We start from the raw sequence: 24,789 nt of genomic DNA on the forward strand, positions 1-24,789 counted from the left end.
CTTATTTCTCTTGTCTTCAGATGTGAATCACTTGCCAGTAACCAGGGAGACTGACTACTATTTTTACACCACTGTATCCAAAGCAACTTAAACTATGTCGTGTCTCCAGTGGCTGAAGCTTAGCCTCTCCAGCTCAATCCCAGTGTCTCTTCTGTGTGGAAAAACCTTGAATGAACGAGAACCCCAATGTTTGTTGCGTGCCATTCCCCTTCTCTCTCTCCCCCAATCGTTTCCTGTCATCTTTCTACTGTCAATATGTTAATAAAAAATGCCCCTCTCACAGTCTGGCCCCACAAGACAGAAGTCTGCAATGGGCTATTGATTCCAAATTAACTGTTGAGCGTCTGATGTGGAAACGTCTGCAGAGTGTACAGCTTCAAAAGTGCTTTTAACATCATTTATTTGACAGAAATTGACAATTTAGGGAAGAATAAACAATGTCAACAATTATTGTCATTATTAATTTTTTCTCAGTTAATGTCAACAGTGAGTTTGGTGACGTATGTCTCAACGTTTGCACAGGAAACTTAAACGATTGGTCAAATTTGTAGTGAAGTGTTGCTGTTGTTTACACACACGCACACACATATATATATATACATACATATATCTGTACATAGCAGTTTATGTTTACCTTCTCAAGCTTGTTGCCCTGGTTAGCTGTATGTATGCCTGTTTCTGTGTATGTACATTGAGAGCAACATGAAACCAGCATCAAATTCCTTGTATGTACACTCACACCTGGCCAATAAAAGTGATTCTGACTCAACAGGAAAAAATTACTGGAAAATCATCTTATCTTTAGCCTGCTTCTGCTTGCTAAATAAAAAATAAACATTTGAAATCCACACAGCTGCATAACGAATCTTGGCCTGCTGCTTCCTGGATGAATAGAGCTAATTAAAATGAGGCATCTGAGTGCAACATGCACAAATTGGGTGGCGAACAGTGCGCACAGACAAAAAGGGAAGGGAAGCAGCAGAAGGCAAAGAGAGAGAGAGGTTTGAACTTACGGGATATGAGGTCAAAGCTTCTCTTCTCTTCAGGATTGTGTTTCACCTGGCAGGTGAGCAGGTTGAGTTTAGCAGGCGGCCGGTTAGCCTGCCAGAGAGAGAGAGCGGGAGGAAGGGTACAGAGTGTTGTGTTTAACCGTATCAGACTGCTGCCGGAGCCAAATGAAACATCTGATAAGCCACTACGTGTGAGATGAACTGCGCTGGTGAGAGGAGTTGATCGGGCCAGAGCGAAATCTTTATATGGGAACAAATGGAGTTCAAGTTTAAAGAGACTGAGGCAGCGATGTGAGAGGAATGTTAACTTATGAACTGGGCCTCTGCTCTCTGCTGCTCTCTGTTAATATATTCATGGTTAATGAGTGAGGATAATGACTGGCCGGGGAGACGGCCTGCAGCCAGGACACTGACACTGTAATGTGTGGGACGACTGTGAGAGTGAAATCAATCATCAGTGTGTGGAGGTCTGGTCTCATATGTGTGTATCTAAATGGGAATTTGTTATAATCGGGACAATCGCATCTCCCCTGTCTTATGAGTTTGGACACAAAAAACGCTTTTGTTGTCTTACTGTGCCGTGTGAGATTGTGAGGTATCCGTTCTTTGCTGTGCACTTTCTCTTCTGCCACACTTTCCTCAACCTGTGACACACAGGAGACCGAGATTAGTGCGTCACACAAACACACGCACACACACAGAGGCAACTTATGAAATATTTAATATGATCGCGTTATAATACAGAACACATGCATTAGTTATGACACACGGGCTGAGCAGTGTATTCATTTCTACACTTAAAAAAGCTGCATCACTAGTTCTAGAGCTGAAACAATTAGTTTATTAACTGATTGATCAATTTTGATAAATGATTAAATGTTTTTCAAATCCACATCAGCAAATATCTCTGGTTCCAGCTTCTCCAACGGGAGAATTTGCTGCTTTTCTCCGTTTTATATCATCGTAAAGCGAAAATCTGTTATCTGACAGTTAAAACAAACAATTTAAAGGCGCCACCTTGGGCTCTAGTAAACTGTGACGGGCCTATATATACACGTTATATTGAGACATTTTATAGACTAAACTATTAATTGATCAAATGAGAAGTTAACAGCAGGTTAATCCGTAATTAAATAATTGTAGGTTGCAAAAGGTGCAAATCTTTGTTTTGCTTTGTACTATGAAAAATCTTATTTTGATGTATATTACAAAAGTAAAACATACTTCTATAACTATTATGTATAGTAAACTATGTTTTTTTTCCACATACAGTATCACAACTGATCTTTATTAGAGTTTTTAAAGTTATTTTAAAAACTCACCCGTCACTTTTCTTGTAAAGGTACCCGCTGCGCTCGGTGCCGTGCTCCTTGTTACCCTGTGGCTGGTGCAGGCTGTAGGTGGTGCTCTGCCGGACCTGTGATTCCTGGGGAAATACACACACGCACACACACAAACAAACGGAAACAACAAATCAGAGGCTTCATAAAAATAAAATAAAAATCCAATAAAAAGCAGGTGCTGCATGTTGGATTTGCAAATCCACTTTGCAGTCAAATGGGAGCCACTGAAGGGTTAAATGGCTCTGATTTACGCTCTGCTTCTTGGTCTCCTCTGAGAATTTTGAAGCAAGTATAGACAACAATAGGAAGCTTGCTGCTGTGAGCCTGAATGATTTTGTACACATGGGGATAAGAAAATAAGAGGAGCTTTCACACCTCTGAATCAGAATCAAACAGGTAAAATCTGAAGAATCAAAAGACAAATCATAGCCTGGATGAGTTTGAACAGATAAAACATGAACTAGATTCAATTTAACTTGATTTATCTTTTTGACATTCAGGTTTGACTGCAATGCAACAACAACAAGGACCAAACAAAGGCCAGATTTTTGTACAAGTGATGTCATTTCCTTTGTGGAAACCCTACGGGAAGCAGAGAGGACAACTTCTGAAGGCAGGCGTTGACGGGACTTTGATGATTTTACTGGTGTGTGCCGTTATCAGCAGACACACAGAGCCAGCAGGACAATCTCGGTAGAGCAGGGATGCTTTTCTCATTGAAAAGTCATTTAAAATAAAAAAGCAACAACTTAAATGAACCAAAGCACTGAAACAATGCAGCAATGCCACACAAACATAGATTATGCGCTGCAGTAAAAGAAAACACTGATGTAGCAACTACAACTGAAGCAACACCACAATGAAAACAGGATGCAAACAACCACAGAAAAGGAATTTTTTTTTTTTTCAAGACTTCCACTTACTCTCCTAGACTTGTTTCACAAAAGACGGAGGCAGCAAAGGAAAGAAGAAAACAATCTTCAGGTGAGACCAGGAGCATATTTAATAGTTCACTGAGCACAGGCCTGGGGTCAGTTAAAAATCACGTCCACTCATTCGGGAGGAGGACAAAATGGAAAATATCAATGCATGTATGAAAACATAGGAAACACCTCAGCCTTTTCACAAGAGATTTAATCAGGAATGTGCTTGTTAATTAGCTGATACAAGCATAAATTACTACCAACTATGTTAAAAAAAAAGGTGGTTAATGTGGTTCAGGATTGTTTATATCAAATATAGTCTGACTTTAGGGCAGATTTAGAGGGATTAAAAGGATTAAAATGCAATATTTGACTGACATGTTCTTTGACTTTGAGTACAGAAGACCTTCAGCTGTGTGTGTGTGTGTGTGTGTGTGTGTGTGTGTGTGTGTGTGGTGTCTTACCTCCTTCTGCTCCACCTGTAGCGCTGACTTGAGGACTTCTCGTAACTGAGTCAGCTGTTTCCGCTCTTCATCCTGCACCTGCTTTATCTGTCGTATAGGAAAGAGAGAAAGAACAGAGTAGAAACATAGGATGCATATTTTATGACGGAAACGAAAGAGTCAAGCGAAGGGATGAAGATATCAGAACTGCTGGTTTTCTCACCGTGTGCAGATCTGTGGCCAGTTTTTCTATGGAAGGCTTCAGGTTGTCCACGGCTTTCAGACCGTCCTGAAAGAAACTGAACAGGAAACACATGAATTTAACACATTAGCATCTCAGAACTTCCACAAAATAGGGGTGCATTTATATTTGAGTGACTTAAATTGTATAAACCAACTAGTGCTATGTCATACTTGCACTGCGCGTGGAAGTACTTGATGAGATTCTGCAGCAGGTCCACCCCCTTCTTGATTTTGATCTCATTGACTTTGAGGAGATACTGTAAACAAATTGAATACAGATTCAGTCAGACAGGGTGAGGCCAGTTCAGGCAACTCAGGCTCCATCTCAAACATGTACATCGCTTTCATCTCGTATCAAGACGCTTCAAAGTAAAAATCTTTATCTTCCAAGTGATGTTTTATTAAAATAAAACTTCAAAGAGGGACAGACTGCTCAAACATAATTATATAATATAAGATTTGTATTCCAAGAGGCTAGCCTCCTATTTTTCCACTACTATCTGTGTGCAGTCATTTTCCATCTTTAACATGTTTCATTTTAGAATTAAACTTCCCTTGTAAATTGATTCTTTAGGAAACATATTTAAATAAGTCAGGGCTCACTCATTAGTCTCATTATACTAACCTCACACATCTGCAGCTGGAAGAATCTTCTCTCCTTCTCCATCTCTTCAGCAATTTCTGCCCCACTGATTTCCGTCCTGATCATCCCGTGCTGCCTCGCGTGCTCCTTCTTCTCCTTCTCTATCTTGGTGCTGGCAGGAAGTGACATCACAGGGGTCAAATAGCACACAGAACATCCATGACAGCACCATAAACTCACAATAAAGTGTGGTATTGTGTAGAAATCAGCCCCATTGCTGTCTGGCAGACAAAGATTGTTGGATGAGGTTATGGGTTAGAGATTGTTAGTTTAACTGTGAGGTTAGAGATGACTGGAGTGTGTCTGTGTAGTTTAAACTAAGCCATCCAGGTGGTAAAACGTCTACAAAACTTTAAAAAGAAGGCATGTGATGTGTTTTTAAGTGCTGTTGTGATGTTAATAGCGGCGTCCTGAAACGCATCCTCTTTCACAGGGAGGGGTTGTATCCTCCCAGACAGCAGAACTAAAGATGCCATTCAGATGCACAGCAAACAGTCATTATCTACGTTACAGTATTGCATTTCCAGATGTACAATGTACTGAAGTAAATGGACTAAATTTGCAGAGGAGAAACATCTGGCTAATTGCACCGGGGGTTAAACTGCACAAGGCTCATCTGTGCATTTGGAGGGTGTCAACTTTTCCACAATTAGCATAAAGCTTCTTATCAGACACTTGCTGCTGTTGTTTCTCACTGATGGTGGCAATTGAAACTGGCACACAAAAGCAGAAGAAATTAGAAAGCAGATGTCAGCTAGCGGGAATCACTGCACTTGGCAGTCCTCACTGAGTGAGTTAGACTGTCTCTTATATTACCGTTCAGTTCAGTCCCCAACAAGGGGAATCTATCTTTATACATAATTGATGTGCATTAGGTGTCTGGTTATGTGTAAGTAGTATTATATAGAGGACAGGTTTACTGTTTTAAAAAGTCAGGGAAATATGTAGAAGGGCATGGGCAAATTAAATTAAGGTTTAAAAATGTAAATGCATTCTTGCACTGGTTCTGGTGAAACCTTTCAGACACCAGGTTGCCTGAAAGTCAGTATTCAGGGCTGATTTATCACAAACACCGTAAACTCTGCATACAGTATCTCGCACAGGCAATCAGGAAAACACACCACACATAAGAGGGGAGGCACCAATCCATGCAACAGGGCATTCTTTTCCATATGCTGTTTTTTATTTTCTGACAGCATATTCCCTACAAAAAAGGATGCAGCAGTTGGTTCCCTCTCACAGGGACGGCGTGTACGCTAAAACTCGTTCAGCCCGGTTCATGTGCATCAAGACAGACTTCATTCCCTTGCAGCTAGGCTCAGTGCAGTTTATGACAAAACAAATAAATACTATAAGGCCATTCCTCAACTTTAAAGAGGAACTTTAAAGACGATAGGACTGAGACATTCTTAAAACTATCAACTAGTCTTAAAGGAATACTTTGACATTTTGGGAAATATATGTGTATATTACATATTTTATTAATTAGCATGTGAATAAGTGAGCTTCAGCTATGCTGGTAGGCAGATATTGTTTACTTTGGACAGAGCCAGGCTAGCTGTTTTCCACTTTATGTCAGGCTTTAAGCTAAGCTAAGCAAAACTAACTCTTCCAAAATGTCCAACTATTCCTTTAACATTCATTCGCAACTGCCATGTTACTCCCTTTATATTGTGAGTCATGATGTGGCACCAAAAGAGGAAATTCTCCTTAATCCTGCTGTTTCACAATATCTCTCAAGCAAGGTGGTGCCGGCACATCGTGACTGGGTTTCACTCTTTAGTCTATATCTAGCTGCAGTTGTATTGATAATAATTATTGTTCGGCAGGCAGGATACTAGCAATGAGACAAAATTTGGCATGTTCACAAAGGCTTTGTTGGAGGAGACACAATTAAAGTCAGTTTCCTTTCTCTTTCTGCAATCCCAAAGAAACTAAAGCTGTTTGTTTTTACCAGTGTAACTGTCTCAGATATTGTCAGAAAACCAGAAACACTCAGCCTTGAAGACATCAATAAACAGTAAGTTACGACAGCTTTTGCTTTTGGTCGTAAACTCGCCATTTTTGCCAGAGTGAACAAGCCAAATTAACTTGCATCGAGAGTACACTGCTGGCCTTTGTCAGCACATGAATCTTCAGCCCTGACAGCCTTACAGCATCATCAGGGCTGCGACTAATAGAGAGACACATGTTAGCCAGACTGTTTGGCTGCGAGCCAAACTGATGTTCAACTGATGATTGGGCTGAGAATCCATTCACTTTCAGTCCTGTCAGTTCAGGGAGTGATTCACAAATTAGGCACACAAGACAGAGATAATAACTTTTCGCAGACTCGTTCTGCATTGAAATTTAGGGAAAACTTTACTAATTACGTTTCAGATTAAACACTCTACCTGAATTAACAGCATTCAAAGTGAATCAACTCTCAACCCGGAGGCTGAAAACAGAATTCAAACTCGGCTGTCGGATGCAAAGAGCTTGCAAAAACAAATCAGGAATCAGAAATCAACGCTGTGTTAAGATCAAATCAATGTATCTCTCTGTGTCTGTGAATATTTTAACAGCCTATTATTGACAGCAGACAGCAGAGAGATCAGAGGCGACCACAGGATCATTGATAAAGAAAAGTGTCAGGCTATGTCGGGGTGTTTGGGTGGTTTTCCAATCAGGCAGAAAACTGAACTCTAATTGATGACCTTGGTTTGCCATCAATAGAGTCAAATCATAAGAATAAATTGGGGCGGTCACATAGCATCCGGTTGAACTCTCGATGTCAGTACAAAGCCCGTACTGTCTGATCGAAACAGTTTGGAGAGAAGATGTATTACCCTTTCAGTAAAGAATGTCCTTTGCAGCTTGTAAAATATATGAAAGTGCTATAAAATGTCATGTGGTCTTTTCCATGCACAATCACAATGGTGCGTCAGTGGAAATGGTGTCTCAGTGTGGATAGGTGGGTAGGTGATAGTGAGGGGTGGTTATTCACATTATCAAGGATGTGTTGACAGATAATCACAGGGGGGAGGTTAGAGGGGGAGAGCGGTTAGTCGAGACAGAGACAAGACACATAGTGCACACTTCATTTTAACGTACCAACTGAGACATGTATGGCTTTAAATCAGCAAGTTACAACAAGTCTGAACAGCTGAGCTGATATATTTAAATTAATGATGACTGTGTAATCACATGGTTTGAGGCACTGGGCCAGCATGTTGAACAATTTTAACTAATTAACTAACAAACCATCAAACGTCTGGTTTTAGTTAGGGAAAATAAATTACAGGCTGTTGAGTATACAAATTAGGTTTCTTACACTTTTGTCTCATAGTCCTTCCAGGCTTTGTCAAAAGGCTTTTTCAGATCCTGTGAAAAACAACACAAAAGAAGAAAGTGATCAGTTAATAGAAAATTACACAACAACCATTTTTGACATGACAAAAAGCTCTAGTACAGCTACTAAAAGTTGTTTTCAGGGGGTCAAGAATTAATTTTTAATCTGTAGCAGTTCTCAAAAAAATTGAGCTTTGAACATCTACAGTTTTATGACAACTGGGAAAACTCGCATCTGCTGAGGAAGGGGAATTTTGGGGCAATTTTGTTTGGACAGAGCCAGGACAGCAGTTTCTACCGGTTTCCAGTCAGTAAGCTAAGTTAACTGACTGCTGGAAGTAGCTTCATACAGTATTCACTTACAGACACGAAAATGGTATCAATCTCCTCATCTAACTCTTGCGAACATGCAAATTTCCCAAACTGTGGAACTATTCCTTGGAAAGAATCGACCGATACGTATCACGATACAGTCTGTAGGCACCAAAAATATCTACAGCTGTATACAGGAATTTAAACACCATTTACAGCAACCAGGAATCACAAAGATGTCACAATCATCATCGTCAGTGCTTACAAACTGTCACATGTTTAAAATACTTTCCTTTCTCACTAATGAGCGAAGCTACTGTATGTGTGTGTGTGTGTGTGTGTGTGTCTCTGTGTGTGTGTCTCTGTGTGTGTGTGTGTGTGTCTGGACGAAAGTCACTGTGGAGGGTTTTTGGGAAGGCAGGAGTGCGGTGTGATTGTTTCTGGCATTTGTAACGTGATTCCTCTGTGAACACCGACAACAGGCAACGCTGATTTCTCATCGTCATGGGTGTGCTTTCAACAGCTGCTTGAGCAAAATAGCTTGATTAAACCTCCCTAACGCCGGGCTGCTGATTAAACAGTTATTAGGACAAACAAAAGCAGACATTACTGGGAGCAATTGGCCGTGTCTAAAAAATACAATTAAACAGAATGAATTGTTGCCCAATACTAGAGCTGTGTATTGGCAAGAATCTGGCAAAACCATGCATATCACAATACAGTGGTTATGATTTTATGTGTTGTGATATATTGCAATACTGTAAGGTGTTATATTGGGATTTTTAAAAAATCTGATTTTAGGAAAACTGAACTGAACACACCACCATATGCATAAAAGTTAACTTTATTATTTATTATGCAACCAGAACAATGGGATCTGCAACATCATAGTCCTCAGTTTACATTTATAAAATTGCTATCTAGCAGTTGGGGGGGTTTAAACATTGGAGTCGATAGCGTTTTTGAGACTCAATCATGATACTAAAATGTATCCTTATTTTCTTACACTCCTGATACTCAGAGCCAAAATGCCAAGAAAGTCTGCCTAACAGCATGCCAGAATATCAAAAACTACAGTAAGCATCTGCTGAACCATGGCATTGAAGTGAAGCTTTTTAGTCAAACCCCTCCTAACATTTAGCACTTAAGCAGCACATATTTGGCTTAATCTGAAAAACACACATATTTCTGCTCGCCTGGACAGACAGCCTATGGCTTGAGTGCATTGTTAAGGGTCCACAGAGGACTGCGATCCTGCTGTTGACCTCCACTTCAACAGCAGAGGAGTGGCAGGCTCAACCTGTCAGGATCACGGTCTGGTTCACTGGGCCAAGCCAAGGAGCACTCAGTCATTCAGTCGACCAGCTTGAGGTCAGAAACCACCAGAGGAAAGAGAGAATAAAAGACTATAAAAATACAAAAGAAGCTAAAGAACAAAGTCAAAGAATGAGTCTGTGAAGAAGAAAAAGCAAAAAAAGGAAGCCGCTAAAACTGCAGGTCAACAGAGAGCAAGAAAGAAAAGAGAGGGTGAGTGGAAGGAAATGTCAGACCCAGAGAGAGGAGAAAAATGGTACCAATGGCTAAAAATACCAGATACAGGCATTGCTGGGCAGGGAATGGCAGAGAATAGGCCAAGGCATGGGGCAAAACACTCCCAGAGAGAGCAGCAAGCTCCTAGCCTGATTCCCTGACTCCAAAGGACAGATGAGGAATGTCATGCCCTTGGCAGGGGCCTCCATTTGCAAACTTATCACCTCTTACTACCTACTACCACACATGTCCAGGAATAGCACTTCCTGTCTGACATTCCTCACACCTTTTCCCACCTCAGTAATGAATGTACAACCTGGTCGGCAGCAACGAAGGCATTTAGCGTTTAGTTTGTGTCTGTAGTACTGGTCTACCTTTGGATGTGAACACTCAGAACCCTCTGTTCATCCAAATCACAAAAAACAAAACAAAGCAAAAAAACAATTCTACTAACTCTGTTAAAAATCATTGCAAATTAATTATCTGTCAATCAACTAAACAACTATTTGAATAAATATTTCCTGGCTATTACTTTGCCTAATCCACAGACCATAGGGAGTATTTCTGTGTAGGAAAGTAGTTAGCAACCAGGACACTACAGTGCCTCTGCAAACTCATGCAACCGTTACAATTCCCTTTTCTCATGCCACAAACTAGCCAGAAATAAAATTCCATTCACCTCGGTCACATTAGGAGTGGAGGCAGAGAACTCAACAAAGACAAAACCTGGACATATAAAACCAATATCTGCATTGTTAGATACCACAATGATTGGTTGAACTGACCATTTAAAAAAGGTCCAGTGTGTAACAGTAAGTAAGATCTGTTGGCAAATTTAATATAATATTTATAGGTATGTTTTCATTAGTGTATAATCACCTGAAAATAAGAATCGTTGTATTGTTTTTACAGATAGAGCAGGTCCTTTTGCACGGAGGCCACCATGTTGAACTGCCGTGTTACAGTAGCCCAGAACGGACAAACCCAACTCTAGAAAGGGCCTTTTGTGGGCCACCATAGTTCCTCCTATATGCCTGTAGGCTGAGCTGCACTCAAATGGTTGAAATCTGCGACTTCACCACTAGATGCCACTAAATCCTACACTCTGGTCCTTTAATGTATTTTACTTCAACTAAAACATCAGCAGCAACAGTGTTTTTTAGAGTACGTCATATGCAAACAAATGAGGAAAAGCCTCAATTAATAATCTGCTCTTATCTAAAATCTCAAAAAGCGAGCATGCGTGGGTGTTTTTTGGGGCTAACTGAACCACAATGAGACAAGGTGCAGCTGGACTTGAGTCACTGCTCACTCCGAAAGAATTAGACCACAGACCTCTCTCTCCTCGCACTCCTTCCTTACACAAACACAGCGGATTCTGCAGCAACTATCCAGACACTGTAACTGAATAGTGATAAGCTGATAAGACTCATGGTGGGTTACAAACACAGACCGGTCAATAAGCAAAGGATGAGAGGGTCGGCTGCAGGCATGACATCATGCCAGCGTCCACTCTGAAAGTCCGCTGTTAGCAGAACGGTCTTGTGGACTCAGCACTTTCCATTTTCCACAGACTGGAGAGTGTGTGTGTGTGTGTGTGTGTGTGTGTGTGTGTGTGTGTGTGTGAGGGAGTTTATCTTCAATAATAACATTACTGGGTCTTTCAGGGACCATGCCGCAGCCTTTTTTGATAGCACTGATGAAGCTGAACCCTGTGTAAAAACTTTAATTAAAAACAAATGCTTTTTACAGTACTTTCCCAAACACCTGCTTCTCTGTGCCTTATAGTCCATCAATGCTACAGAAAGTACAGATTAAAAATCAAGAAGTGATGGCAGTCTAAAAATGACAAGGTCACTTTCTTTTTTTCTTTTTTTTTTTTTTTTTTTACAAATAGCCCTCTGGTGAAATGGCCATGGAGGTAGATGAGCTGGAAAATGGTGGGTTTTTACCAGAGTAACAGCGGTGACAGGTTGCTAGGTGGTAGCCCTCTAATCACAGAGCCATTAGCAGCTGCCTCCCTCAGGGTAAGTTCATTGCACTCATTGCCAAAGACGGCACCGGCAGAATATTAAACAAGCTCTGGGGGAACAACAGCCACCAGAAAGCCATTAAGCCCTGAGTTAAATCAAATGAAAAGGAATAGTGACCATTATAGCTGCACGCAGGTGCAGTAATTGTGGAGCATTTTAAGATACCAGATTGCACTTTATATGCATTAAAAGAAAATTAGGAATTAGATTTTACATCTTCAATGTGAATGTTTTCCTTGCTGTTACCTGCCCTCTGTATTCTCAGTGTCCTTGCTGCAACCTTCCACAGAGAAAATTGTGTCTTAATTTTGCATTTATTTACAATTTGCTTAAACATGTGTACACAGGTTCACAGCCTATGATCCACAAATGCATGTTGCGTTTAAAAACATACATTATATGCACAGGAAACTTTGCTTTTTAAATATGAATATTATCAGATTAATGAACTTGAATGCTGACATTTATTCAAGTTGTATTTATTTGTTTGTGGATTGGAAAACACCATCAATTATTCACAAATCTTTATAATTCTTGTCTTAGTGTGTGGTTTATGAAACATGTCATCACTACTAAGACTAATATATAAACTTATCTGATCTTTTAAACAAATCTCTCTTCCTCTTTTATGACCTTTACACAACCCATTACTCAAATCATCTTCCTCTGCTTCGCAGTCCCTGCTGTCTAAACAGCCCCATCATGCAGGTCTGGACTTCTTCCTGCTTCCCTCTCTCCTAACAGGTACTTTCCCCTGGGACAGCACAGGAGTGAAAAAGCAGAATTAATGACAGAGGAGGAGCAAGATGATGAAGGGGAAGGGAGGGACGAGGGAAAGGCCTTGGGCTGTGGAGGTGAGAAACAGGTTGGGGGAGGGGGGGTGACTCTCTCTCTCTACTTTCTTCCTCACTTTTCTTGTCCTGACACTGAAGGCTGACGTTTATTGATATTACAACAGTGGTGACATTTATGCAAGTGTGCGTAAATGTGTGTGTGTGTGTGTGTGTCCTGAGGTATAAAATAACCAGCAGCTCATTAGCCCCATGTCATTGGGGTAATGAGAATCATCCAAGGGCTAATGAGCAATAAGTGGGTAAGCATTACAGACGTGACCGGCTGCCAGACTGAGTGTGAGGGGGTGGGCGATGAGGGACAGACTGAAGGAGACAGTGAGGGAAAGAAAGTGGGGGAGAGATAGCAGTGGAGTTAAGAGAGAGGCAAGAAGACAAAGGAAGGATATCGTGAAAAAGAGAAAAGCAAACAGAGACCGAAAAGAAAACATTGCACTTAAGAGACGCACAAAAGAGGAAGACAGCAGAAAGGACAAACAGTTCAGAGGTCGAGACGGAGCCAAGTGGCCGAGGGTCACGGGGACAACCGCATTTCTATAGCAACCGGCCTCATTACCGAGCAGGCTTAATCGCATCATACCTCGGTAGGAAACCGTAGCCAATCATGTGCCTGGAGAGTGAAAGGGCACAGACCTCCGCGGACAGTAACGAGGGCTGATTGCATTACAGAGCTGCATAGCCTGTTAACGAGTGTCTGTCTGGGTTCAGTCCAGTTGGTGGACACACATGACTGACTGGCTGACTAACTAATGGGTCACTATAAAGACCACTAGTACCTAAAACTTCTAACAATAGTTAGTCTTTCTAAAGATAATTCATATTTGTATATATTATTATAGCCTTCATCTGTGTTCTTTGCTGCTGGTTTACTTAATTACTGCTGGACAGCTTACAGATTTATTGATTGGATCATTAACTCAAAATCCTCCATGTGTAAATTGTAAATAGTTCACCGTGTTGCTCCATGCAATATTCTGTTACACTGAGTTATATCAGGCTCCATACAAACATTTTTTCACGTGTTGACTGATTTAAGACTCCATGCTACAACTTAAAAAACATTTTATGGAGAGATGATAAACTTCATTCTGGCAGTTTTGCACAACTTTCATCATTTTGAGTTATTGCAAACATCAGGTTTACGCTTCAGTTGGTGATGGGTGAAGTTTGTGATTTTTATCTTGTAGTTTCATAAATGAATACTGTGGTAGTCAGGTGTTGTTGGGCTACTACTTCATCATCAACTATCCATCTAGTCTCTACTCAACTCAACTTTTTATAGAAAACAGCGGAAAGTGGCCCGAGGCAGATCAAAGCAGCTTGTTATCAACCTTATTATCGAGACAGCGGGACTTCAAGGGTGGCAATGATTGTCAAGGTGGCTTCAAATCACTTTGAACCAGCAGCATGGCCTCTATGCACAGCTACTGAATGAGTTTCATGAGTTTATTGAAGATAAAGCTGCAGCCTATACAAGCATGTTTCGATTGATATCTCCATTTAATTTTGTATTTAGTGTGGGAATAACTGCTACCAGGAAAAACAACCTTTAGTGTCAATCAACTGGATTGGTTTTGTGTTAATAACAGTTCCCTCACACGGTAAGAGGATCTACATGTTGGGAAAAGGATAATCTACTAATGACACAGCGCTTGCATCAGTTAAATTAACATACGCTAAACCCTCTCATAAAACCTGTATTTCTTTGAGGTCACTGATGATTCAACAACTTGTGAGTTATGAGTAACACAAAACAATGCTGTTTTGTTGCCTTACCCCTTTGACTCCCTTCAGGTCTCCTTTCAGCAGGCTGTCCAGAGGAAAGGTGATGATATTGTTCATGTTTTGGAACTGTAGGAGGGTGAGGAGAGAGAGACAGATCAGAGTTGAAAGGTTACATCAGAGGATTTAACCTGCAGGAGAGTGAAAGTTAGGAGTGTCCGACGCCACTGAGATGTAATCCTGTTAGAGCCCTGTGTTGCTGTTTGGGTGTGTGTTTGGGTGTGTGTATGTGCAGTGTGTCCAACAGGAAAAGCACTCAGAAAAATACAGGCAGTTCTCTGTAAATGTGGGTGAAAAAAAAATCTTTTAAATCACTAAGAAATAAAATTTTCACATCATTAAAAGACAAAAATATAAAGAAAGATCCATTACGAGGCAAGTAACTCCCCTGTTTGCTGTTGCAGTTAAAGCCAGCCTCTGTGTCTAATGCTGTATATGTAATCTAGGAAGCGAGAGCTTTCTAAAGCTTTGAGAGATTACATCTTCACATCCAGGTCAGGCGGCAGCTCATATTTCTTTAATATAAAGGTGGTGAGATAACACTAATACAAAATCTCAAGCTCCTGGTCTCAGTGTGGGTCGATACAGTGTCCAGGGGCAGCGACAGACCTCACATGATGGTGTCAAATTTTTCTAATAAAGCTTTGGCTTTGATACAAACCCTGGCGGGATGAGGTTGAATTAGATCCAGCTGATATTTGGTGTTGCAGTGGCTCTTTGGCCATCTCAATGGAAAACTAGAGCAACCTCCTGAGGGGCTTTAAATTACAGCTGGACTCGCTGTGTGCTTGACGTGTGTGTTAGAGAACACACACAGAGACTCAAGGGGATAGAGACAATTAGGGACAGGATGGAAATCTTTCTTTGTCCCAGAGGATTTTACTCCATCCACTCCTCCGACCCAATAATACACACATTTACTTTTATTTTATACACACACACAGACACACACACAGACACACACACACACACACACACACACACAGACACAGACACAGACACAGACACAGACACAGACACAGACACAGACACAGACACAGACACAGACACACACACAGACACACACACACACACACACACACACACACACACACACACACACACACACACACACACACACACACACACACGACACAGACACGCACGACACCCGACCGCACGACACGCCGACACAGACACACACACACTCACACACACTCACACACACTCACCAGGTTTTTGAAGAGCGCAGTGAGCTCCTTGGTGAAGACGGAGAACTTGAGGAAAGCTGAACCCAGATCTGGATCATCTCTGTACACGCAGTTTTCTCCAAACTTCTCCAGAGCCTGAGTGTACTGTTCCTCGTTCTCTACGTGGGCTGGAAAACACACAACATACAACACACACACACACAGGTCAGCTTTGACAGGTAGAATGAATCAAACTAAGGTCTTTCACTCTCTGATCGTTAAAAGTCAAAAATCAATCACTGGGTATTAATAATGTATGCCGGCCTTTCAGTGAACAAAGATACCCCTTTTCCGGTTGGTCAAGCTCAGTTGACTGATGTGGAAAGTGCTGCTCACCACTGACTGGGCACTTCGTCCATATTTGTTTGTCTCATATTGTTCACTAAGAATGAATATGTGCAAACCAATTGGAGATCATTAAAGATGAGACGTTATAGGAGAAGCAGGAATCTTTTTCTCCTTGCTTTGGATCAACTAGAACTTCTGACTGCTGCTTAAATGATTAGTCTCTTAATCGATCAGTAACAATTTTAATAACTGAATTATTAGTTAATTATTTTAAGCTAAAAACAGTCTCTGGTTCCGGCTTGTCCAGTGTGAGGAATAGCGGCTTTTCTCTGTTTTATATAATCGAAAATTAAAATATCTCTGGGCTGTTGGTTGAACAAAACAAGCAGAGAAAGGACGTTACTTTGGCATTTTAAAATATTTTACAAACTAACAAACAAAACCATTAATTTAACAATAAATGAAGGAAAGGAACAGAGAGACGGTGTAAATGTGGAGTTGAAGGAGGTAAGTGAGGGGGTTAAAACATTTTTCATCCAACATTTTGATGGCTATGATCTTCAAATCTGCACTTCCATTAGCTTTCTCCACATTAATCTGGATTTGCTTTTCAATTTAGCTTGTTCGCTTAGGCAACAAGAGGCACCAGGGATAAAGGAATAACAGATCCTTGTTTTAACAATGATTGTAAGGAGGGAGACAAACGAGAGGCAGGAGACGGACGTGAAGAAGAAAAGAAAAATGCACCTCAAACTAAACAAACCCAGTCGGGGGGGGACCAAAGTCTCCTAGCGTGTCTAAAGTCAAGCTAATCTACCACGGGGGTTAGGCCTAGATGACTCCACTTAATACACTTCACGCCAGACTAGGCAGCTGAAAACAGTTAATGCCACTGGGACAGCGGTGGAGCGAGGGATGGAGCACTGGGGGCCGTTGCTATGACGACACTCACGAAGAAACTGGGTGGGGGCGGTGGGCGCTTTGAGGGAGGGACTCAAGGAAAAAGTACGAGGACGCACAGTCAAAGCCACCTGCTGCCACATCATGACTCAGCTTTTTATCTTCCACACACACACACACACACAGATAGATAACAGACACAGGTGCACAGATGTGGCAGGCTTACAGATGAAGCCGATAAGCTCACGCCTCCGCCGCAGAGATATCCGTCCTGTTATTAAAAGTGGAAAGCTGAAAGCCTCTGAGTCACTACCTGCTGACCTCCTCACACCAGACAGATCTAATTTAAGCTACCGAATATCAACTGATGCAATAGGTTAGCTGGATGATAAGGCCCCTACGAGACTGAGCACAAGCCGTAAAACGAGAGTGTGATTAGCTTCTAGTAAGTACCTGAGATAAAAAAAAAAAAAACACACCTTCACAAGTTCCCAGAGGCCCAGGTGACACCAACCAACAGTCAAAAACCTGATTTCCATTATTATAAAACACCAAATCCTCACATTTGAAAAGCTTGACTTATCATTTAGTAGACTTAAAAACTAGAGCCAAAACAGATAAGCTGATAAAATGATTAGTTGACCAACAATTAATCAGCTTCTATTTTAATAACTGAGTATTCATTTTAAGCTAAATGACCTGGTGGCAGCTTCTTAAATGTAAATATTTGTTGGTTTTTTTTAGTCTTCTAGCAAATCAAATATCCTTGGTTTGTTTAAAATTCAACTTCCTAGAGAGAATCTCTATTTTTACTAAATAATAATTAATAATAATTAAATAACTCCTATTAAAAACAGTCTCTGGATCAAAGCAGTGAAATGTGTGGTACAGAGATAAACTTCAATCACTGTCATGTGTCACACACACACACACACACACACACACACACACACACACTCACTCACACTCACCACACACCCGCAGCCTTACTGTTTACACATCAGCTCCAGCTGTTTGGCTGTGGCTCTGCCAGGCTCTGAGCCAACAGGGCGGTGGCCTGCTGTCGTTTCTGAAGTGGCACATGAGAGCTCTGAGCTCTGCTATTCAGCGCCGACAAACAGCCCAAACTCCCACCCTCCCCCCCGGGATGCTCAGTAAGTACATGTGTATTTGTTGTAACATGACCTAAACACATCACACATGCAGCCTCCAGTACAGAGCAGCTTTGAACCTCAAAAGGACACAACGAGCCAGTTTATAAGTAACGTAAAGTGGAGGAGAAAGGGAGCCAAGGGAAGCCAGACATGAGGACAGAGGCAGCCTTTTCTTTAGTTTACACTGTAAACAAAACCTGCTAATTCAGTGCCGATCTGCATATGTTGTCTAAACATTTCCAATACATTAAGCTGGTGTTCAGGAGCTTTCTTAAAGAAACATGGTTCAAACCTGAACCCAACTGAACCCAACTTCTCTATTGTGTTTCTAGACCTTTTTAGCTTGTGATCACCTAAAACAAAACTATTTCTAGTTGCGACCACTCGTCATCAATAAAAAACTAAGACTAGACAATAGTAAATAAGTATAGTAAACAAGCATAACTTTGTGTAGCAGAAATATGATTTTATTGCTTTCCTTTCCCTCCAGTGACCCCTCAAATTCATCTTGTAACCCTCTGTGGGGATCCCGAACATCAGGTTCTAGATCTAGATCTTGAAAACTCTACTTACACAGTTGTAGAATAAAACATACTGATTATTTCACAAATAGTCACAGTTAGTGTTTTGATTTGGTTGAGCTTCCCAGTGTGCTTTGCCTTTAAGAAAACAACTAATTAAGAGTTTCACTAGAATCTGAGAGCATGCCAGTTCATTGGTGCTTAAAACATCCCCCAGTGAATGTCAATGACTATATTCCTTAACTGTAGTTTCTGACTTTTGGTATCTGGGTATTCAAGCACTTTTGAAGGGCAGTTTATACTTTTGTCCCTACAACCAGAGCATTTTAGGAACCTTTGAACCGTGTGTATTTGTGTGTTGACCTCAAGTAATGATGACCTTGTGTTAAACAGAGGACACAATTGGCAAGCAAATACACAGTTGCATTCTTTACTGTATCTTCCCTCCTAAACACACAATAAAAACATAATATACAGCTTCCAGGCGTCTGCTGAGGATTATCTTACATCCCAAAGGCTTGTTTTGCAGCTTCTTCACACACACACACACACACACACACACACACACACACACACACACACACACACACACACACACACACACACACACACACACACACACACACACACACACACACACACACACACACACACACACACACACACACACACACACACACACACACACACAGAGTTTAATCACCAGATAGCAGGCTTGGCCTCTGCTTCCTCTCTCGGTCTCTCCCACACTCATTCCTTTACACTCGGCTCCATCAGGCCCGGTCAACAGACGCTCCGACCCTAAATAATACAATGCGAGTCCGACCTCAGATCAATTCCACATCTCTCTACTACGGACTCTACGAAAACAGCCCGGGACTCCAGGGCCACCAGCACTCAGAGAGAAGAATTAGTAGTTACCTTGTACACGCAGAAAACAGAGACCAAGACTTATAGGGCGTGTGAAAGACAAACACATGAAAAAGAGCATATTTCAAGTAACAGTTTGCATTTTGGGGACTACACCCTTATCAAATCTTCCATTCATAAGATCTCTTTTGCCTCTTTTTGACACATTTGGAAACTAGAGAGAACTGCTGCGAAATGCAAAATTAGCATGAAGGTATTCTTAAAAGGACCAGTGCGAAGGATTTTGTGGCATCTAATGGTGATCGAATGGTTTTTTTATACAGACTAAACCAACAACATACAATGTGTTAATTAATGAGCTTCAAATTAAAATTTGGACAGAGGCAGGCTTGCCGTTTCCACTTGCTTCCAGTCTTGAAGCTAAGCAAAGCAAAAAGACCGTAGAGACATTAAAGTGGTGTTAATTTTCTCACATTCCTTTAAATGTGAATGAATAGAGGCGACTCCGTCTTCCATTTTCATTACACTCTTTGTATCTTCTTCCGCCTATATTTCAGTGTCTCCTCAGGTCTTTTTCCTCTGACATCCACACATTACATTAGAGCTTGTGGGAGTGCCATTTTCTTGGTTACCTGGCAGCCAGGAGAGAAATGCCGGCGTGTGTGTGTGTGTGTGTGTGTGTGTGTGTGTGTGTGTGTGTTTTTGTGTGTGTGTGTGTGTGTGTGTGTCAGCGATCGAAGAACATGGTCAGATCAGACACCGTCGAATTCAGCGGTTTCCTGATGCAACAACTGGGCCGAGTGCTGCATTATTCAGCGCCTCCATCCAGCCCATCGTGACCACCTATAGGTACAACAGCTGGAACACAGCGTTCAGTCGTCTGCCTCCAGTCGTTATCTGTTCAGCGGCTTTGGCAGGCCTGTCCTAGCAGCTCCGCTCCATCAGCTCCAGGTTCTTCCGGGGTTTGAGATGCTGCTGCTGGTTTATTCATCAAAACCCACAAGCTGACAACCTGACAGGTCCCTGCAGCCACACAGGGCTCTCTCACTCATCTATGCAGCTTTTCCTGTATTTTTCCTTTCTCATCTCTTTCACTCTCATTTCCCTTTTTCTTGCTCTCTGGGTACAGGCTTATGTTGCTTGCTCAGCCTTTCCACTTCCTTATAGCGTTTGTAATCTTGATTATTTTTTCCTAACCATTCTAACCAAACCTCCCTCTTCCCTCACCCTCTCTCCATCCTCACCTCCTCATCATTACTATTCCTCAAGTCATAGCCGAAAATATCCTTGCAGGGTTTGGGCTCGACAGTCAGTCATAGAAGGAGGGTATTCTCGGAGTATTGAAGCAGTCAGTCAGCGTTGAGGCTTTTGTGTGTCTCATTATTCAGGCTTTATCCCAGCATCCTCTCTGAAGAATATTTATAAAACTCTTTAGATCTCTTTAGACATTGCTTTAGATACTGTAACGCAAATGCTTTTCTATGTGTCAGCATCTAATTAGGGTATGTTGTGATTTATTCTCTACAAACCAATTTGTAATTGTATTGTATTAAATCTTAACTGCATTAATTTATAATTTATCTGCTGACTGCTGTTTTAATGTATTTCTGTGAATATATTGGAACTTATGTATTTGCTTAATAGACCTTAACAATTTTAGCGCCCAACTACTTTTTTCTATTTTTACTTATCAGATGCAGGACACACAATTCATATATAGTTCAACTGCGGATTATTTGATTTCTTTAACCACTTGGGGGCAGTGTAAGATCCCGTAAAGACAACATTGACATATTAACACTTTATAAAGTTAAAAACTTCAGCAAACATCCAGCAGATGCAGAGCAACATTAGCATTCATTTGGAGTCCAATATTGACTCTCCTATCTCTGTTTTCGGTCTCCGCCAACTCTTGAGGGAAATATCCGGCTGTTTGCTGCTATATGCTCCACTATGTGCATCAGCTAGGGGATAACTATGTCTGTCTGTTGTTAGATGCTGAGCAGGTAAGTGTATAATTGGTTTATTAGAGCTTTTATCTGAAAACAACTGCCTGCTGCTGCCAAAAACAAACGCTATGAGGACTAACTAAAACAGTACATTGCAAACTCAGAGACGCTCAAACACTCCGTACAGCTGAGGAGAACTGCAGAGTCGGGTAATAATTCTCTGTGGCTTCGTCATTAAGAGCGACACTTTTCACATTACAAATTATTTGATGCATTGTTAATGTAAAGATATTGATTAGTGCAGCTTTAAGTGTATCTGTAGTAAGCATCATCTATATTTGGGACATATATCATCACCATTTCTTCATCCATGTACATGTCTCCGTCTCCCGTTTTAGAGATATAATACAGAGTTGACATGGGCATAACAGAGAGGGCTTCACTGAGTCATCTTGGTTGTATTCAAAACAGATCAGGGTCTGGGCAGCTTTTCCTGAGTGCTAGAAGTCAAGGTGACCTAAATGTGAGCTTCTTTAGGTAGAACAGTAAATAACAGCATTCCCAGTGGCATTTCCACAGACCAAACACTGTTTCTATTGTAAACACTGATACAAATATGGCTTCACACAAGGATTAATTTGCTTCCTCCTAATTTTTTCCTAAAGCAGATAATTGTGCTCATAATGAAAACAAAATCTCAACCGCCTGAAACACCTGCAATTCCCAAACATGTGTACCCTGCTGCACTAAGCACACAGATGCAAATGAAGGTAATTTATCAACAACAGGGGCATTCATTTTGGCAGCTGAACAGCGTGAGAAAACTGTACAAGTTGATTATATAAATGTACACCTGCACTCACACACAGACAATATCAGCCTTTAGCGTCCTGGGATGCAGGCTCAAAAAGGCAGTGTGTATATGCGTAAATGTAAAAACAGTGAGGTGAAGTGAGATCATGAGTGCGTCCATGCCTCAGCAACCACACACAAACACAGTGTGTGCCCCTCCCCAGCTGTTCCTTTGGGGGTCTGGATCAGACAGCTGTCCCTCTGGTCTGAACAGAGCTCACACTGTTCTGAAAAAGACATGCTCAGCACATTGTTCAGAGGTCTCTCTCCCTCCCTCTCTCTTTCTCTCTCTCAGCAGGGTTCTGTCAGGCAGGCCAAACAAAAGACACTGGAAACACCCAACACTGGCACAGACAGCCACAATGAGCATGGTAATAACACACACACACACACACACACACACACACACACACACACACACACACACACACACACACACACACACACACACACACACACACACACACACACACACACACACACACACACACACACACACACACACACACACACACACAGACTTTAGGGATGCAATTAATAATTATTTTAATTTTAAATCTATTGTCCATTTATTGATTAAAATAATTATCTTGTGTGTAAAAAACAAAACTGAAAATGATAAAAAAAGACATATAATAAATTATTATAACAGAATTTGACTGATTTCAACACCAAAAAAGGCCAACTGTTCATCATAAAATTTAGCTTTTCAGTGAGAGCAATAAGTGGAAATGAAAACATAAAGTACAGACGGAAGGACTCACCTAGACCAGACGTGTAGATGGCCTTCACAGACTTCTTCATCTTGTACAGAACACTGCGGTCCACATCCAGAGCCTGAGCAGAGACACAAGGAGGCCAACATTGAGACTCATCACTTAAGTTAGTGTAGATTTGTTACTTTAATTTGTTATTTTTGTGTATTTTGCGGTCATTACGCTGATGGTGAGATATTGTTCAGCCTGCACAAGGTTTGTGTTATCTGTCTATTATTCTATCTGACACAAAACTGGCACTATTCCCTAAGACACAAAATAAGATAAACACCTGACTATGTAATGAATTCTAATAATCAGACTGAATTGCCCTTTTAATTTCACTTGATTCATTCAGTTGTTATTTCCCCAAAACAGCTTTAAAAACAACCTCTTAGCTGTGTCAGTGGAAGCCACACTTGTTGCCATTTTTCTGACAATGTTTCTCATTATTGTTGCTAGGTAGCTTGTTATCCATGTATGAGAATCAAGTCCCCATTTTTAATCTCACTGGCAAAGTTTCTCTAACCATCGATGAGCCGTAAGACCGTAACCTATCTGAAATGCAACGATTCAGAGGTAGAACCAGGTTTCAGTATTCTGATCCGACGGCTCTGCAGTAATAAAGTATATCACCTTTGTAAAGCTGATACTGTTCAGGCTGACAATTCAACACTGCTGTAATTCTTGAGGTCACGCTGAGTTCAATTATATTGTTGTGTTCCTGTTTTTTTGTCCACGCCCTGAACGCATTCCTCCATGTGGTTGGTACAGTTTGTGTGTGTGTGTTCCTGTGCCATCCACTCTGGCTGCAAGTAATGAATTATTCAAGGAAAAGCTAAGAATAGACCTGAGCTCCCTCGTCAGTCATTGTTTTAGTGTGTGTGTGTGTTTATCAGTATAATAGCTTGTACGACAGGAGCAGTGAGCATCTGAGGTCCCTTACTTGAAGGACAATTTTCCTGAAATGTATATACACAGGGGCACACACAGAAACCTCTGAATAACCACAGTCACACACACTTTTACACATACATTGAGCCCAGATTTGCATACTTAACAGAAAAAACACAGAAAGTCCAGCTGAGACAATGCAGCACTGTACCAGTGATGAGTGAGGGAGTCTCTCGGGATGAGGGGGATTTTGGGAAATGAGTTTTTAGGGGCTTTATTAAGTACGTCCGCCCAACCGGGCCAAAGCCGGCGCCACTTTTCTCTAGCCTGCTCCCCATCCGACTGACACATATCAGATCCCCTGGACCCTCTGAAAACAAAAACACACAATGGCTCCCATTCAGCTGCAAAACACACACCGATACTGTAAACACACACACAGTCACACACAAACCTCTTTGCAACACTAGAAGTGATGACAAAATGTATTAAATCCATAAATTGGTGCTGTATTAATATCCAAGCAATAAGCAGTTTGCTATTCAAAATGAAAGAACCGCTCAGCACTTAAGTTTTCCCCAGGGTCATATTACGCACATGCGCACGCACGCGCACACGCGCGCACGCACACACACACGCACACACACACACACACACACACACACACACACGGAACAAAGAGAGAGAAAGACAGAAGTGACTTTGAAGGGAAAATGACGTATAAATTAAGTGTCACTAGTAGAGGGGATGGGCAGAATAAAAGAAGAACACAGAGCTCAGAGAGAAGACAAGAACATTGACATTGTGCTCTTTCACTCTTCTGTCAGGGGTCGCTCATAGTGGCTCATAGTGGCCACCTATGAAGTGTGACAAAGGAGACTAAGTCAGCCTGGTAGGGTATACAGTTACACTCAGTGGAGAGGAAAGATAATGG

The 24,789-nt window shown here is 41.3% G+C and overlaps 1 protein-coding gene across 3 annotated transcripts in view; it reads right to left on the reverse strand.

Moving 5' to 3' along the window:
• Positions 1–24,789, reverse strand: part of asap2a (ArfGAP with SH3 domain, ankyrin repeat and PH domain 2a) — a 59,027-nt gene that overhangs the window by 14,428 nt on the left and 19,810 nt on the right. For 2 of the 3 annotated variants that reach the window (XR_007884279.1, XM_051395981.1), the window contains exons 2-13: positions 22,971–23,043; positions 15,655–15,800; positions 14,438–14,512; positions 7,919–7,968; positions 4,588–4,717; positions 4,134–4,219; positions 3,943–4,018; positions 3,741–3,827; positions 3,277–3,285; positions 2,333–2,436; positions 1,585–1,654; positions 1,014–1,101 (exon numbers count right to left, since the gene is read on the reverse strand). Coding sequence is in view for 2 of the 3 variants with exons in the window: in XM_051395981.1 (XP_051251941.1) it covers positions 1,014–1,101; positions 1,585–1,654; positions 2,333–2,436; positions 3,277–3,285; positions 3,741–3,827; positions 3,943–4,018; positions 4,134–4,219; positions 4,588–4,717; positions 7,919–7,968; positions 14,438–14,512; positions 15,655–15,800; positions 22,971–23,043 (994 nt within the window). In the remaining variant the exon portion in view is untranslated. The remainder of the gene's footprint in view (positions 1–1,013; positions 1,102–1,584; positions 1,655–2,332; positions 2,437–3,276; positions 3,286–3,740; positions 3,828–3,942; positions 4,019–4,133; positions 4,220–4,587; positions 4,718–7,918; positions 7,969–14,437; positions 14,513–15,654; positions 15,801–22,970; positions 23,044–24,789) is intronic. The other variant, XM_051395982.1, reaches the window with a different exon arrangement.

Source organism: Dicentrarchus labrax, unplaced genomic scaffold, assembly GCF_905237075.1.
Source record: "Dicentrarchus labrax unplaced genomic scaffold, dlabrax2021, whole genome shotgun sequence".
Classification (NCBI taxonomy): domain Eukaryota; kingdom Metazoa; phylum Chordata; class Actinopteri; family Moronidae; genus Dicentrarchus; species Dicentrarchus labrax.